This window comes from Bos indicus x Bos taurus, chromosome 18 (genome assembly GCF_003369695.1).
Source record: "Bos indicus x Bos taurus breed Angus x Brahman F1 hybrid chromosome 18, Bos_hybrid_MaternalHap_v2.0, whole genome shotgun sequence".
Lineage (NCBI taxonomy): Eukaryota > Metazoa > Chordata > Mammalia > Artiodactyla > Bovidae > Bos > Bos indicus x Bos taurus.
Genome location: NC_040093.1, coordinates 17,934,331 through 17,951,754, shown reverse-complemented (window position 1 = coordinate 17,951,754; position 17,424 = coordinate 17,934,331). Strand labels below are relative to the sequence as shown.

Sequence of the window (17,424 nt, the reverse complement as noted above, 5' to 3'; positions counted from 1 at the left end):
TTTTAAAAAATTAACGTTGTTTAGTTGCAGAGGCATACCTGACTCTTTTGTGATCCCACAGATTGTAGCCTACCAGGCTCCTCTCTGTCCATGGGATTTCCCAGGCAAGGATACTGGAGTGGGTTGCCATTTCCTTTTCCACTGACTAAAGGTTTTAAAATCTGACTGCACATCAGAATTTCCTGAGAAGTATTAAAAGAGAATAGGTATGTAAATATACAGTTACGTAAGTGTGTGTATACTGCACACATACATGCATACATACACACAAGCCTGGGCCTCACCACCAACCAGCTGAATCAGGGCCATTGGTGGTGGTTTTGACAGGAAACCAGTGCTTCAGTTCAAGACCCACAATGGTGCTGGTGTCTGGGGCAGGCAGGTGTCTTACCTAAGAGTGTGTGATAATAGACTTCCCTGGTGGCTCTGGTAAAGAATCCGCCTGCAATGCAGGAGACTCGGGTTCGATCCCTGGGTCAGGAAGATCCCCTGGAGAAGGGAATGGCTACCAACTCCAGTTTTCTTGCCTGGAGAATTCCATAGACAGAGGAACCTGGTGGGCTCCAGTCCATGGTGTCTCAAAGAGTTGGGCATGAGTAAGCAGCTAAGTACACATTATGGTAATACATGTACATGTGTTATTGTGATAACGACAGTAAAAGTGTTTGTCAGCGGGCCCACATTGTAGTGCCTATTTTATTCACTAAACCTTTTATTACCTGAACATAATCCACCTCCCCACCTGCGTATCAGCTCCAGGAAGACAGGGGTCTTTGTTTTTTCACCACACTAAAGATGGCGCTGGGACAGTATTTGTTGAACAAATAAAGGCTGTTCCATCCATTGTCCCAACACTCCCTGGAAGCTGAGGTGTAGCAATAGGAAGTCACTTGGTCAAGATGTCACAGCCAAGGGCAGCAAGTTCAAGTTCATTCAGACCCAGTGCTTTCCGGCCCCAGAGTCCAAGCTTCTGACCATCACACATGCTGCTGTGAGAAAAGAACAGCCTCGTGGGCCCTCTCTCGTTCCTTCCCGCGTCCTGAGAGCCTCGTCTCCCCCTTCTCCCTGGAGCAGCTCACCACCTTGCGGGGCTCCATCCTGGAGGACGCCACACCCACCGCCATGAAGCACGGGACCGGGCGGGGCCTGCCCCTGCGGGACGCCCTGGAGTACGTCATCCCCGAGCTCAACATCCACTGCCTGCGCCTGGCTCTCAACACTCCCAAGGTGACGGAGCAGCTGCTGAAGCTCGACGAGCAAGGGGTGAGCCGGGGCCCGGCAGGGGTGGGGGCGCAGGGGCAGCAGCCTGCAGCCCCACTGCCCGACCCTCTTCCGTCTCACTTTTTTTTTTTCCTCCAAAGAACAGAAACCCACTCAGGCTAGTTCCAGTAAGAGGAGGGACCTTCTGTCAAGTTCTAGGGCTGCCAGGAGCTGGCACGTGACTGCTGGGGCTCCCAGGGGAGATAGTCTAGGACTGAGGCAGCCACTGGGTCCCCGTGTGGGTCAGTGCTTCCGCTCCCTCGCTGCATACTGCTTCCCACAGCTCCCAGAGGTGCTATTAGGATGAGAGCCTTGTACAGGCCCCGGCTAGCTGACCCTCAGTCCCAGAAGAGCCTCTCCCAACCCCACGCTTAGGTCACGTGACTATCTGTGGTCCAGTGACCAGGGCATCAGGGACACATGAAACAAACATGGCTATCAGGGTTCTCCCCGCAAGAAATAACGTCGACCCCACTGAGCCCTCCAGAACGGCCTTTTGCAGAACCCTAGCCAGTTCCAGCCCACCTACTGTGGGAAGCCGGCCAGGGTGACCATCTTTCCCTCGAGAGAGCGCCACCCTCCACCCAGTAGAAAGCCTGGGTGTGGTGGCGGTGCCCCTTGCAGCGCCCCTCTGGAAACCCGGAGAGGGAGAGAGACGGCCGGAACATGCCCCCACACCTCTTTTTTTCTCTGACTGTGGCACTGAACCCCCACGTAACCCCAGCAGCCGGGGAGAGCCCCCTCTGTCCCACGCCCTCTTCCATCTCTGCCTGGCCTGCCTCCCTGACACCACTCTCACCTCTGCAGCTCTGCCGGAAGCACAAAGTGGGCATCCTCTACTGCAAGGCCGGCCAGAGCTCGGAGGAGGAGATGTACAACAACGAGGAGGCCGGCCCAGCCTTCGAAGAGTTCCTCTCCCTCATCGGGGAGAAGGTCTGCCTGAAGGGCTTCACCAAGTACGCTGCCCAGCTGGACGTCAAGAGTAAGTGGCCACAGTGGGTGGCCTGGCGGGAGGAGCCCTGACCAGCCCACTTATCCCACAGGCCTACGGTCCAAAGGCCTGGTGGTACCCTGGGGAGGACGCAGGGCAGCGGGCATTCGAGGACTTGGCTGGTGACAGTGTGGGTGGTGCAGGCACTCTGGATAAGAGTGTTGCGTATTCTAGTAAAGCCTGAAGATTGTCTTGCTGTGTCTTAGCACCTGCACTCCCAGACACGTGCTCTGAGATCCCGAGCACGTGCGTGCCCAGAGGGGTCCTGAGGGGGTCACAGCCACAGATACCTGCTTGGTGCCCAAGGACCCCAGGAAACACAGTGCTCCTGGCCAGTCTCCCAGATGACAGCCACCTGGAGGTCACCTGGCCCTGGTGCTGGCCAACCATGGCTTCAGTGACCTCACCTGTCACAGCTTATCCCCTGGGATGTCAGCCCACAAGAACAGGCATTCCTCAGTCTGTTCTATTGCTTCTTCCCTCGCACCTACAAGTAAGTAAAGCTGGGGTCCTAAGGGGCTGAGGCAGAGGCCTCCGAGGTGAGTGTGACACCCTGGAGTCAGTCGCAGCACGGCCTGGGGTTCCCTGAGACGTGCAGCAGGAACCAGCTCCTGGTGTCCTGCCTGGACAGGAAGGAGCGACTCAAGGTGATAGAAGGAAATATGGGGAACCTAAGCTTATATTGGGCCCAGGCCTGGACAGCAGTGTGACCTGAGAGGGGTGAGTTGGAATAAAATAGACAAAGAAGGAACAAGAAATGCGTTCCAAGAAAAAGAAACAGCACATGTGAAAGCTCTGAGGTCCCAAGGCTTCAGGGAATAAATGGGAAGGACGAACTGAGGGAGGCCGGCAGGGGCCTCACGTGCAGGACCTTCACTGCTAAAGATTAGTGATTTGGGTCTCCTTCCTATAAGAATTTTGAAACTTATAAGAGGCAGCATTGAATACTATTAAGAAAACATTCAGGAAACTTCCCTCATGGTTCACTGGCTAAGACTCCACACTTCCAGTGCAGGGGACATAGGTTCAGTCCCTGGTCGGGGAACTAGGATCCCACACGCCAAGTGGCCCAGAAAACAACAAAAAAGAACGACGCGTGGCATGTCCAGAATTTTTTTAAAAAAGAAAACACTCTGGAGTCAGAAAGTCTGAGTTCCAGTTCAAGCCCCCACCACTCACTGCAGTGTGTAAGCCATGGGGTGAGTCACTCCATCCGTGTGCCTCAGTTTCCCCCTTGGAGTCCACAATCAGGTGGGTTTCTCCCCAGTCATAACACCCTGCCGTTAGAGAAGAACGTGTCTTGACACTCAGGATTATCATTTCCTCCTTCATAGTTTGGCAATCTGTATATGCATCTCTGAATAATATAATCCGTTTTGCTTGTTTGGGGATATAAAGTGAATGGAATTACACAGTTTGTGCTCCTTTGTGTCTGGCATCTTTCGTTCAGCATTGCATTTGTAGGGTTTGCCCACGTGGTGGCTGTGACTCATTCATTTTCATGGCTGTGTGTTTTTCCACAGTGTGAATTGTATATCCCTGGGATTGACATATTGAGAATATGTGTACCCGTATCCTGGGGCACTCGTGTATGATTTCTCTAGGCTGTGATCCTAGGAGATAAAGTGCTTGGGTCATCAGTGAAGCCCGTCTTCAGGTTCAGTAACTATTACTCAGGTTTTCCGAAGTGACCGTACCAATTTACACACCTCACCAGCTGCAAAAAGGGTTCTGGTTGCTCCACACCCTCACCAGCCCTTGGCATTGTCAGACTTTGAAATGTTTACCAGTCTGGTGGGTGCTTAATATAGGATTTCCTTTTTATCTGAATGTACTGAAATTTTATTGTTGTTGCTGTTGTTGTTATTGCGGCTGTGTGACATGTGGGATCTTCGTTCCCCAACCAGGAATCAAACCCACACGCCCTGCGTTGGAAAGACGAGAGTCTTAACTACCAGACCACCAGGCACATCTCTAAATTTACTGAGCTTTAAAGGGTGAAGTTAAATGAAAACATCAACTTAAAAACTAACACAGATGGCATGTGGGACATGGCAGGAGCCCAGAGGCTTTGGAGACGTGGTGCTTAACTGGTGTTTCTGTTTCAGCTGACTCCACGGGAACCCACTCCCTCTACACAACGTACCAGGACTACGAGATCATGTTCCACGTCTCCACCCTGCTCCCGTACACCCCCAACAACAGGCAGCAGGTCAGTGGGGCCCAGGGTGGGGGCTCCAAGTGACTTCTGGTTGATGCACAGGGAACCCAAGGCAGCTTCCCTCCCGACAGCCTCTGGCTGGCTGCCGGCCCGGCACCAGCTCTCCTGGCGCCGACTCATGCAGCAGGTGGAGGCCTTCAGCCCTGGAGGCCCTCTCCACCACGGTCTCATCACCTGGGGCTTGGAGACTAGATCAGGTGTCATTCGATGTCACTCTTTTGTTCTGGCTATTCCTTGGCCACCCGGCTACCCCAGCTCCTCTCAAGGGTCTCTTGAGTCATCAGGAGTCCTGTGGAGAAGACCCAAGTGGATCAGTCAACATTATTTTGACTGCAAGTGACAGAGTACAAATCGAATTGAGTAAAAGCAAAAAATGAGATTTACCGAGTTATATAATTCTCAAGTATAATTCCAGTACTTTGGCTACCTGATACCAAGAGCTGACTCATTGAAAACACCCTGATTCTGGGAAAGACCGAGGGCAGGAGGAGAAGGGGGTGACAGAGGATGAGATGGGATGAGATGGTTGGATGGCATCACTGACTCAATGGACATGAGTTTGAGCAAGCTCCGGAGATGGTGAAGGACAGGGAGGCCTGGGCATGCTGCAGTACATGGGGTCACAAAGAGTCAGACACGACTGAGCCACTGAACAACTGTCAAGTACTGGGAGAGGGCTAGCTTTAGGTATGGCTGGATCCAGGGGCTCAGACAGTGTCAGGAGTTCTTCCCATTTCTCACCTCTGCTTTTATTCTTAGTGGTTATATTCACAGATCTTCCCAAGGAGTGGCAGCCCTCACCTTACATCCCACCAGCTTAGCTCCCTCAGGAGAAAGAGAGCTCTGCCTTGCAAGTGTCCCCAAAATGTTTCCGGGCTGAATCTCATTGCACCACCCACTTGCCAGGCCCAGGGCAGGAATAGAATAGACTGATTGGCCAAACCTGAAGCATGTGCCCACCCCTAGAGAGGGCCAGTGGGGGGAGGTGCTTTCCCAAAGGGGATGGACACGGCTGCCTGGAGGAGGAGGAGGTGCTAGGTGGGCACAACAGCTGCTACGTGCTGCCAGGGCCTCCTCTCCTGGACACACCATGCGTGTCCAGGAGCTGTTTCTCATGAACAGAAACCCCACAGGCTTTTGATGGTTTAGGAAGTGTACGTATTTTTTCCTGTTGGTACGGGGTTTCCCAGGTGACTCAGTGGTAAAGAATACACCTGCAGGAAACCTAGGTTCGATTCCTGGATCAGGAAGATGGTCTGGAGTAAGAAGTACAGCCCACTCCAGTATTCTTGCCTGAAGAATCCCATGGACAGAGGAGTTTGGCGGGCTGCAGTCCACGGGGTCACAGAGTTGGACACAGCTGAGCACACACACCACACCACCGCAGGTGGCAGTGTGCATTCTGCTGGCCAAAATGGTCAAACGTCAGTGATGTCTAGAAAGTTCGCTAGTGGCAGCCGTAAGAGCATTGCTGTCATTGAGCCCCAGTTGGCGTTCTTCGTCTGCCACTTCCTCACCGTGTCATCTCACCTCCCTGGGCCTCGGGTCCCTGCTCCGAAATGGGCAGAACGATAGCACCCATATCTCAGGGTCGTGGGGAAGGGACCCTGCCCTTGCGTGTGAAAACAGAGCTCATGGCAGGGCCCAGCACAGGAGGCACATGGGAAGCAGGTAAACGTGCTCCTGGAGGCGTGGTGGGGAAAGCCTGGGTTTTGGGGCCGAGCAGAAGTGGGCTCAGGTCACAACTCCTCCCTCCATGACTCTGGACTGAGGGCAAGACGTTTAACCCCCATGAACCTAACTTTTCTCATCAACAAAAGGAGGTCTGATGAATTAATCCCTCACAGGACTTGTTGTAAAGATGAAATGAGGTTACAGCTTTCATATGTGGGTGTAAGACACCTGGTTCAGGGCTGGTCACAATAAATGGGTACTTAAGCAGTTTAGTTTAATCTTGTGTAAAACACACAGAGGGCCAGCGGTTCAGCAGCATGTATTGTGCCACTGAGTGTGACCAGATTTCACACTCCCGGCCACCTCACGTAGAGTTGCATGCAACTCTCCCGTCAGCGAGAATTCTAACAGTTACATGAAGGCTAAACTTCTGTACCTAAGAACAATATGGGCTTCCCTAGACATCCAGTGATTGAGACTCTGCACTTCCACTGCAGGGGGCGTGGGTTCAATCCCTGGCTGGGAAGCTAAATCCCACATGCCCACACGGTCTGGCCAAAAAAAAAAGAATAATGTAATTTTAGCAAGGAAGTAAAATGTAAGAGTACATCATCACCTTTAAAGATGACAGTTTTTCTCAGAGGCCATGACAGGCAGGGGGGAAATGATGGGGTTCCTGTGGGCTGATCTGAGGCTATCACCCCAGCCTTCTCAACTCAGGTAGCCAGAGATGGGCCCTGCCAGCGGTCTTGAGGCTGCCTCTACCAGTGTCCGTGAATGTGACCTTGAGCAAGTCAAAAGCTGCCAGACCATGCTGTCCTCCAGCTGACGTTTCTTGAGCACCTGCTGTGTGCCAGGCCCTGCTCTAGGCACTGAGGATAAAGCACCTGGCAGTGAACAAAGCAGACAAAATCCTTGTTCTCCAGGAGTTGCCACATTAGTGGGAAAAGACAGAAACAAGAGGAAGAGGGGCAGCCGCTTGTTAAAATGAGTGTGGACGAGTAACACACTGTTACTTGAGTAACGGGCAGAAAAGCGGAGGGGGTGACATCATGGGTAAGACAGTCAAGGCCTCATGGGAGGGTGACATTTCAGCCCAGACCTGAAGGAGGGCAGGCAGGAGCAAGCCATGTGAGGATCTGGGGGAAGAAGTTCCAGGCCTCAGGATGGTCCGCGGGAGCCTCAGGAAAGGAAAGGTTTCTGATTCATTTAAGGATTAGCAGGAGGCTGGTGTGGCTGGGGCAGAGAGGGAGTGTGGCAGGAGCCAGCAGAGAGGTGACGGGGCGGGTCACGAGCCTGGAGCCTACCCTGACGTTTTCCTCTCCCCCGCCACTGTCTCCCCACCACCAGCTGCTGAGGAAGAGGCACATAGGCAACGACATCGTGACCATCATCTTCCAGGAGCCCGGGGCACTGCCGTTCACCCCCAAGAACATCCGCTCCCACTTTCAGCATGTCTTCATCATTGTCCGGGCCCACAACCCCTGCACTGATAACGTCTGCTACAGGTACATGCCCCGCCCGCCCCCTGCACGCACAGGAAGTCAGGAAAGCTGGCTTCCAGCAGCCGGAGAGCGTGGGGGTCGGGGGAGCGAGGGCACGGCTGGCCCAGGCAGGCAGCCGCCCACGTTTCTTGTCCGTGCTTCAGTAGGGGAGCTCTACTCATTCATTCCCACACCTCCTGAGAAAGTGGTTCTTAACCAGAAATGGCCATGTCATCCCAGTTTCGACAAAGAAACCACCAGGAATTTGTTTTTGCCTGGAGTCTTTTCGGTTGCAAGTGACAGAAAACCCACCTCAAAAAGGCAGTCACAGGGCTTCCCTGGCAGTCCAGTGGTTAAGACTGTGCTGTTCCAGTGCAGAGGGCACACGTTCGATCCCTGGTCGGGGAACTAGGATCTCACATGCCTCATGGTGCATGAAAAGAACATGAATAAATAAATGAAGAGGCAGTCTTAACATGCCGGCTCTCATAAATCACACATTCAGGCCCACCTGGAGGTGTTCCACTTCCCTGTACATCATTTCATTTGCTGGCAGCGCCAAGCTTAGCATCTTGCCAGCTGCAGACCCAGCAGAAAGAGAGCCTGCTTTTCCCAGGAAAAGAAGCCCCAGAACTGAGGCTCATTGACCCACGTGGGGTCATGTGCCCATCCCAGAGCAAGACTAGCAGCTGTGCTGGGCATGGGGCGTGTGCCTGAGAGGCACCAGAGTGTGGCCCAAAGGAAGACCGGAAGATGCAAGGATGGAGGCAGGGCAGACAGGGGTGGCCCCCTCGGGAGACAGAGCTGAGGGTTCTTAATTTGAAGATCAGTAAGTGACACAAGGGACTTCCCCGGTGGTCCAGTGGCTAAGGTTCCACGTTCCCAGTGCTGGGGGCCCGGGTTCAATCCCTGGTCAGGGAACTAGGTCCCTCATACCACAACAAAGACCCAGTGCAGCAAATAAATAAATATAATAAATAGTACTGTGTTACAAGCTTCAGTCCTGTTCAGTGTCCTCCCCAAGCACCAGTCTCATCGGAGAACATGGCCAGCCCCCACAGGACAGATGGAAAGTGCCCTGGATATGGAGTGAGGAGAGTGCTGTGGTTCTTGAAAACCAGCCCATCAATAACCTGGGCCCGGGCCAAGGTCTGCATTGGTCCCTGGTCAGCATCACAGACCCCGGGGCCTGGGCTTGGGAGTGTTCAGTTCAGTTCAGTCGCTCAGTTGTGTCCGACTCTTTGCGACCTCATGAACCACAGCAGTCCGGGCCTCCCTGTCCATCACCAACTCCCGGAGTCCACCCAAACCCACGTCCATCGAGTCAGTGATGCCATCCAACCATCTCATCCTCTGTCGTCCCCTTTTCCTCCTGCCCTCAATGTTTCCCAGCATCAGGGTCTTTTCAAATGAGTCAGCTCTTCGCATCAGGTGGCCAAAGTATTGGAGTTTCAGCTTCAGCATCAGTCCTTCCAGTGAACACCCAGGGCTGATCTCCTTTAGGATGGACTGGTTGGATTTCCTTGCAGTCCAAGGGACTCTCAAGAGTCTTCTCCAACACCACAGTTCAAAAGCATCAATTCTTTGGCTCTCAGCCTTCTTTATACTCCAACTCTTACATCCATACCTGACCACTGGAAAAACCATAACCTTGACTAGATGGACCTTTGTTGGCAAAGTAATGTTAGTTTACATTTAAAGGGGGAAAAAAAAGTTTGAAATTAGATACAAAAGGTAAAATTTTTTTAAGTTAAAGATCAAAATTCACCTTTCATCTCTTAAGTCCTCATCATCCCATTGCCCTCACAGAGGCAACCGCTGTTAGCCATTTCCTGATAACCTAGGCAAATGTGTGGAAGTATTCCTTTTCCACCTTTTTAATACAGGTGGTATCATATCCCACACACTGTTTGTTCTGCATCCTGTATTTTTTCACTCAGCAGAATTTGAGAACTTTGCACACCAGTCTGTAAAGCGTTTTTCCCTTCTTTATGACTGTGTATTATTCCGTTACATAGATGCCTAAGAATCTCCCCCTATGCCTTAGTGACAGGTATCAGGGTTGTTTCCTGTCACCTGTTACCACAGTCCACCTTGCAGTGCTATTATTAACACATTCCCTCCACGTAGTTTTGTGAGGGAGGGGCAGTTGTTTGCTTTTGGCCATGCTGTGCTGCTTGTGAGATCTTAGTTCCCTGGCCAAGGATTGAACCCAGGCCCTCGGTAGTAAAAGCACTGAGTCTTAACCAGTGGACCACCCAGGAACTCCCTATAACCTGGTTGAGACTCTCGTGGCAGACAGCTGGGATAGGTAAGGTCCTCAACGTGGAGTTACTGGGCCAAACGGTATGTGCACAGGTGCCCGGGGTAGACGCGATGGAATTGCCAAGAGCCTACCAGTTTCTTCTCATTTGACTCACTTGAAAAGACCCTGATACTAAGAAAGATTGAAGGCAGAAGGAGAAGGGGACGACAGAGGACGAGATGGCTGAATGGCATCACCGACTCAATGGACATGAGTTTGAGTAAACTCTGGGAATTGCTGAAGGGAGGCTTGGTGTACTGCAGTCCATGGGGTCGCAGAGTCAGACGCGACTGAACTGAGCTGACCAGTTTCTTCTCTGGGCCAGATCTGTGAGAGAAGGCAGGGGGATTCCAGTATGCAGGAAGTGTTGTGGACCACCAGGCTAGGTGTGTTGCCGCTGGGAGCCAGCACACCAGGTGGAGGGCCTGCGGCCCCTTCCCCCACCCATCACTTGTTCCCAGGACAGAGCTCCAGCTCAGCGGGCTTGTGCCTCCAGGCTCCCTGTAGGCCTGAGGTTACAAAGATAGAGTTGTTCTTGAACACGCGCACACATGCGCGCACACACCCTCATAGCACATCAGAGGCAGGAGGCTGCTGGGTGAGCCCTTCTCCCCTTTCTAACCGTGAGCTCCCCTCTCCTACCTGGCTTATCACAGAAGCCTACGGCTGACCTCCGCGCTTTCTGGGCCAGCCTTCAAGAGGGTTTCTTTTTGTTCTGACGCACCAAGCTTTCTTGGTTTTTTTTTTTTGCAATTCAGAATATTTTCATTATGCAACATTTCAAACGTTCTAAAAAGTACAGAGAATAACAGACACCCATGTGCCCACCACCAGATCTCACAGATGTTAACATTTTGCCGTCTTTGCTTCAGCTCTCGCTTTAATTTTGAAGAAAGAAAATGTTAGAGATGCAACCAAACTGCCCCCTCCCACAACCCCTTTTCTCCCCTCCTGCACACACAGCTGTTCTCTGGACAGGCCTTCCCCTGTCCCCTCTTCTCCCCATGACCCTAGACACATTTCTGTCATAGAACTTGTCACACTGTAAGAACTAAGTTGTGTTTTTTTTTTTAAGATTTATTTGTTTTATTTTTGGCTGAGGTGGATCTTTGTTACTGCACACTAGCTTTCTCTAACTGGTGAGCAGGAGCTACTCTCTAGCTGCAGTGCACGGGCTTCTCGTTGTTGTGGCTTCTCGTTGCAGAACATGGGCTCCGAGGGCATGGGCTTCAGTAGTTGCAGCTTTCAGGCTCTAGAACACTGGCTCAGTAGTTGTGGCACACAGGCTTAGTTGCTCCAGGGCAACTAAGAGAGATCTTCCCAGACCAGGGATTGAACCAGTGTCCCCTGCATTGCAAGGCGGATTCGTAACCACTGGACCACCAGGGAAGCCCCAGGAACAAACTGTTGATGTGGCTGTTGCCTCCCTCAGGGGTCACACCATGTCACACTCGCCTTCATACATCTGTGCTGGGCAGCCTTGTTATGTAAAGGACCCCAGAGCTGCCTTGGCAACTAGGCAGATGCCTGACCCAAACATTGTAGGTCCTGGGAAAATAGCTGTTGAAGAAATGATTGTGAGTGTTATAGAAATGCTGAGCTCCAGTGACCAGGTGACACGGTGGTCACACCATCTCCTGGCTGTATAACACGGTACTGAATGGCACGCCAGCACCCCCACAGCCTGTGGGCTGTGAACACCCCATTCCTCCTGCTGGGGAAATGAGGGACCAGCCATTCTGATTGTCCAGAAACCTTCAGTAGCTTGCAGTTCCACGATTCTTAAAAGCATGAGTCAGGACTGTGGGAGAAGCCAGAATCTGTCACTATGAGCAGTCAAGTCCTGAATGAAGAAGTTGCACAGCTAGTCACAGCTGCAAAGCCCAGTCTGAAGGCAGCATTAATCAGAGTGGAGAGACTGGCAAGGCCATCTCACGTCCCCTGGCCTGGAGGCAAGGCCCCCCGCAGGGTTTCCCACAGGAGAAAACCTGCCTGGTTTGTGCGGCCTTGAAGCACCTCTCCCCCAGGAAATGCCTTTTTCTGTCAGACCTACACATTGGCAGGAACCTGTTTCTTTTCGGTCTGTCCGTTCAAGTCTAAATCATGACTATAATCAGTACTGAACACCTGGGCCAGCCCTGGGGCATCTGCGAAGCCCAGGGTGGCACCTGCCCTCACACATTCCCAGGATGTGGCTGTGGAGCTAGGGAGCACGGGGCCTGGCCCTCCTGGGTCTGTAGGAGCTCCCTCCACAGTCTCTGCACCCTCTCTGGCCCCTTCCTGGCCTTTCTTCATGGGGCAGCCACGGTGATCCCTGCAGATGGTCCATCTGGCACCTGTGTTCATCAGGGACCCACAGGAAGCAGGTGCCCCCCACTCAGGGTTTTTTGGTTTTGTTTTAATTTATTTGGCTGTGTCAGGGCTTAGTTGCAGCACACGGGATCTTTCGTGACAGTGCACAAAGTCTCTAGTTGTGGCGCACGGGCTCAGTAGTGACAGGCTTAGTTGCTCCATGGTTGTGGGATCTTAGTTCCCTGACCAGAGATCAAACTTGTGTCCCCTGCATTGCAAGATGGATTCTTAAGCAGTGGACCACAAGGGAAGTCCCCCACTCAGGGTTTTAACTGAGGGATTAATGGACAGGCTGATAGGTGTGGGTAGGGCTTCCCTGGTGGCTCAGACGGTAAAGAATCTGCTTGCAATGCAAGGGTTCGATCCTTGGGTCAGGAAGATCCCCTGGAGGAGGGCATGGCAACTCACTCCGTTCTTACCTGGAGAATCCCATGCACAGAAGAGTCTATGACAGGCTACGCTCAGTGGGGTCACAAAGTGTCTGACAAGACTGAGCAGCTTTCACTAATAGGTGTGGGTAGGTTAAAGGCACCAATATAGGAAAGTGAGGCACCAGGAACCAGCAATAGCAAGGAGCCATTACCCACCATGAGGGATGAGGTCACAGGGGATGGGAGACATTTCTGGAAACCAGGGAGAAGTATGGCTCTGGGAGAGGGGCCACCCCTCAGAAGCTGTGGCTGTTGAGCAAAGGACCAAGGACTACGGCCACTGTCCTAGCTCGACAGGCAGGCAATGAAGAGAAATAAAGACTGCACCCTCTCTCCTCTCCCCTCCCCTGTATCCTGGCCGGGGGAACCGGGTGAAGCTGACACAGCCTGTGGAAACCCACCTTCTGGGGCCCTGGACGGGGCAGAAAATGGCAGAGACTGGATCTGGGGATGCAGACGGTGAATAGCTGGTCCAGATGGTCGAATGGGTGCTTGTTTTCTCAATCAGGATACAGGATGCTTGCTCACTGTCAAGGCCCTGCCTGGCCTGGTCCCTGGTGACCTCACCAGCCTCCCACCCTTTACTCTCTGGGCTCTGGTGCACTGGCCGCATCTCACCCTGCGCGTGCTCTTTCCTGTTGGGTCTTCCACCTCCCATGCCCATTGCCTGCAGCACCCTCCCCTCTGCTCTTCCTTTGGCTCCTACTCAGCCTCAGATCCCAGCTTAATTTCTCTTCCTCATAGCGTCACACCCAGAGCACTGACTCCCCGGGGTCCAAGGAGGGGGGCCATCCTGGAAGTGCTGGTCAGACACTTGCCCTGGTCAAGTTGGGTGGAGGGTCAGGAGTCAAACAAGCCTTACACTATGGTTAGGTTTCATGAAATAGGTTTTAATCAAGAATCTCATTACTTTAAAAATTGTCTTACAGTATGTAGTCTCTCCCCAACACCATAAGCACAAGCTGACATTTTTATAGAAGGTGAATGCAGTACTCTTTAAGAAAAAAACCTTCTTTTTAGTACCTCATACTGTTTTTTAATTGTCATTGTGTAAACAGCATAACTCACTCATGGTATCCCTGGAGGCTTTTTTTTTCCCCTTAATTGGCTACATGACGCAGCATGTGAAATCTTAGTTCCCCAACCATGGATTGACCCCTGGACTGCCAGAGAAGTCCCTGGAGCCCCTTTAAATTAAATGTCTTCCCCTGCTCCCTGGGTGCTCACTCTGGCAGGTGCGATAGCCTTTCTGCCTGATCTTTGAAGTCATCAAAGATCACTCAGTGGCCCTGTAGCCACTGAGTCTCGAGTTGGTCATTGCAGCATCGTAACTGAGATTCATCAGATCTGAACCTGACTTAGCGGCCAGTCTCCTGCCTCCCAGCTCAAGGCTGCCTCCACCTGGGAGCCTCGCTGGATGGGGAGCCTGCATCGCTCTCCTCTGTTTCTCCCCCTTGCACTTCCCCTCCCCCGGGCTCACTGCCAGTCTCTGACCTGTCCAGGGAGGGAGCACAAAGAGGAAACAGGAAGCAGGAAATTATCACTGGAGCCGTGGTGACAGCAGCTGCAGGGACTCGAGAGTGCCTTTCTTTCTACTAGCTAAGTAATTTCCAGACTCTGGGCTCTTCGGGGGCTCCTGACCCTCCTTCCAGAGCTCCCAGGCAGGAGCAGCCCCCAGTCTCCTTCCAAATGTAAGGGTCACTGAGGAGGCCCCTATTCAGGGAGGGAATGGAGATGACGGGCCCACTTTTTCTGTGGATTTTCCTCCCAGTAAGATTCTCCCTCTCTAGTTTGCATAATGGGGGAGGAAGTTCAGGAATTTGGGGGATAAGGTTTTAGATCATTGCTTTTATACCTTCTCATTCAGTTGCTGTATGATTTCTGTCCTAATGACAGCTCAGTTAAAACCAAAGTAGGGGACTTCCCTGGCGGTCCCGTGGTTAAGAGTTTGCCTTCCAGTGCAGGAGGTGTGGGTTCGACCCCCTGGTTGGGGAGCTAAGATCTCACATGCTTCACAGCCAAAAGACCAAGACATAAAACAGAAGCAATATTGTAATAAATTTAATAAAGATTTCTTAAATGGTTCACATCAAAAAAATCTTTAAAAAAAAAAACCAAAGTAGGAAGAGTTCCATCCTAACTTCCCCTTGTAGTGAATTTTCAAAATAACCTTTGTAGAGATGATTTACAAAGCATGTTCGTGTTACCCAAGTGTCTGAAAGAAGTAAATCACAGAATGTTCCATATCAGTCTGATTTTCCTTTAGTAACACTGCTTAACGAGCCACCCCGAAAGTCAGAGGCTCACAAACATCATCATTTCTTCTTGGCTCACTCCCCTGCAGGTTGGCTGAGACCTGGCTGGCCTTGGCTGCGTGTCTGCTCCAGGCACCCTCGTTCTCCCGGACCAGTAGACCCAGAGCATGTTCACCTCATGGCGAGGGCGGGTACATAGGAGGCAAGCCTGGCCCACATGCCCATTTGTGCCTTTGCTCGAATGCCATTAGCCAAATCAAATCTCATGACCAAGCTTAGGGTGAACAGGGCGGGAATGTACCTGTCCATAAAGGTAGAGAGGAAGGGATGAGTCTTTGCAAAACTATAATTTACCACAAGGCTGTATGTATGTAAAATAAGAATAACTGAAGTTGAACGGTGCTAGGAAAATTATCCTTAAATATCAGTGGATGTTCTAACATCTGCTGCACAGGAAGTAAAAATGCATATGTGTGCCCTAAGACTTTCTCCAGTTTCCAGTCTAGTCAGCTGGCAACTTACTAATTAGATGTAGACTTCCTTTCTTAGAAAGGAAACTCCTCTTTTTGATCGTGTATTTTCTTTCTAAAGGGACTCTCAAGTGCCTTTCTTTCTGCCATCTAAATAATTTCTCCCTCCTCAGTATGGCAGTGACCCGATCCAAAGACGCTCCTCCTTTCGGCCCCCCGATCCCCAGTGGAACCACATTCCGAAAATCTGACGTCTTCAGAGACTTCTTACTGGCCAAGGTGATTAATGCCGAGAACGCTGCACACAAGTCTGACAAGTTCCACACCATGGCCACCAGGACCCGCCAGGAGTACCTCAAGGACCTGGCGGAAAACTGTGTCTCCAGCACGCCCATTGACTCCACCGGCAAGTTCAACCTCATTTCCCTGACCTCCAAGAAGAAGGAGAAGACCAAAGCCCGGGCAGGCGCCGAGCAGCACAGCGCCGGGGCCATCGCCTGGAGGGTGGCGGCTGAGGACTACGCGCAGGGGGTAGAGATAGACTGCATTTTGGGAATTTCCAACGAGTTTGTGGTGCTCCTAGACCTACGCACTAAGGAAGTGGTGTTCAACTGCTACTGCGGGGATGTCATCGGCTGGACCCCAGACTCCTCGACAATCAAAATTTTCTACGGACGAGGGGACCATATCTTCCTCAAGGCCTCTGAGGGTTCTGTGGAGGACATAAGAGAGATTGTCCAGAGACTGAAGGTAAGGGAGAGAGCCCCTCAAGGTGCAGCAGTTCTGTGGTCTGGCAGAGGCCTTAGGAACCACTGAAGTGCCTCCCCGAGCCCGGTCAGTTGGCCCAGAACGCTCGTCGGCCCTAAGAGAATCAGAATTGTCACTTTACACACCAGGGGTCTAGTGGGCTCTGCAGCCTGGGTTCTCCCTGGGGAAGGCTTGGGCCAAATATCTGAGGCTCTCCATGTCATCGCCTTGAGAGGACAAAAGGCTTATTTACTCACTCTAGATGTTTAAACTCATGTTAAAAATGTAAGGATACTTTCCAGAAAAATTAAAATATTGGATTGGCCAAAAAGTTCATATGGGTTTTTCTGTACCTTCTTAACAAAACACCAGATGAACTTTTTGGCCAACTCAACAGAATGAAAGACTTCCAGACCTTTAAAATATAGGGGTGAAAGCAGGATATTGGGGGTGGGGGTGTAAAAAAGCATAAGAAAACAAAATTATGTGGCAGGAATAATTCCACATCAGTAATCACAATAAATGTAAGTGATTTAACATTCTCTATTAAAGAACAGAGACTCACAGTCTAGATTAAAAAATCTTACCCTAATCTCTTGGCAGCTTAGGCTCAGACAGCTGCCAAACCAAAGGTAGCAGATTGGTTTCAAGTCAGATGACAGTTTAGTTGGTAATGGTCGTAGGAAGCATTGGGCTAAGAAGTACTAAGGCTACCTCAGAGCCCCAGGTGAGGGAACGTGGTCAGTGATTGGCTCTCAGTGGGTTTAACAGAATGTCAAGCATGAAATAGAGAAGGCAATATATCACAGGAGTTAACAACACAAGTTCTCAAGTCAGAAGGCTTGGTTTCAAGTCCCAGCACTGCCACTTACCAGCTGTGTCACCTCACCATGTTCCTTAACCACTGGGTGACTCAGTTTTCCCAGCTGAAAAATGGGAACAGTGATCATCCCATATCATGTGGAAGTTTTAAGGACTGGATGAGTTATGTTGCCCAGGAAGCTGGCCTGACTTAAGAGGCTGTGATCTCCAGAGGCCAGTATCACAGCCAGCCCTCTTCACCCTTCTAGGCTTTTGCACTCGTTCCTTGAGTTCAGGTGGGATTGGTAAAGACCAGCTTTCAGATTCCCTGATTCCAAACTTCCTGCCCTGCCTTAAACTACAGCAACAGCTAGTGTGTAGATTTCCCATTAGGATGTGAGGTCCGTGAACAAGGGCCTCTGTTTTGCTCACT

General features: G+C 51.5%; 1 protein-coding gene across 4 annotated transcripts in view; it reads left to right on the top strand.

Annotated features, from left to right (window-relative positions):
* Window positions 1-17,424, top strand: part of SIPA1L3 (signal induced proliferation associated 1 like 3) — a 253,461-nt gene that overhangs the window by 162,491 nt on the left and 73,546 nt on the right. For all 4 annotated transcript variants that reach the window (XM_027515958.1, XM_027515959.1, XM_027515961.1 and 1 more), the window contains 5 exons: window positions 1,075-1,263; window positions 2,068-2,242; window positions 4,360-4,463; window positions 7,497-7,654; window positions 15,617-16,193. In XM_027515958.1, coding sequence (XP_027371759.1) covers window positions 1,075-1,263; window positions 2,068-2,242; window positions 4,360-4,463; window positions 7,497-7,654; window positions 15,617-16,193 — 1,203 coding nt within the window. The remainder of the gene's footprint in view (window positions 1-1,074; window positions 1,264-2,067; window positions 2,243-4,359; window positions 4,464-7,496; window positions 7,655-15,616; window positions 16,194-17,424) is intronic.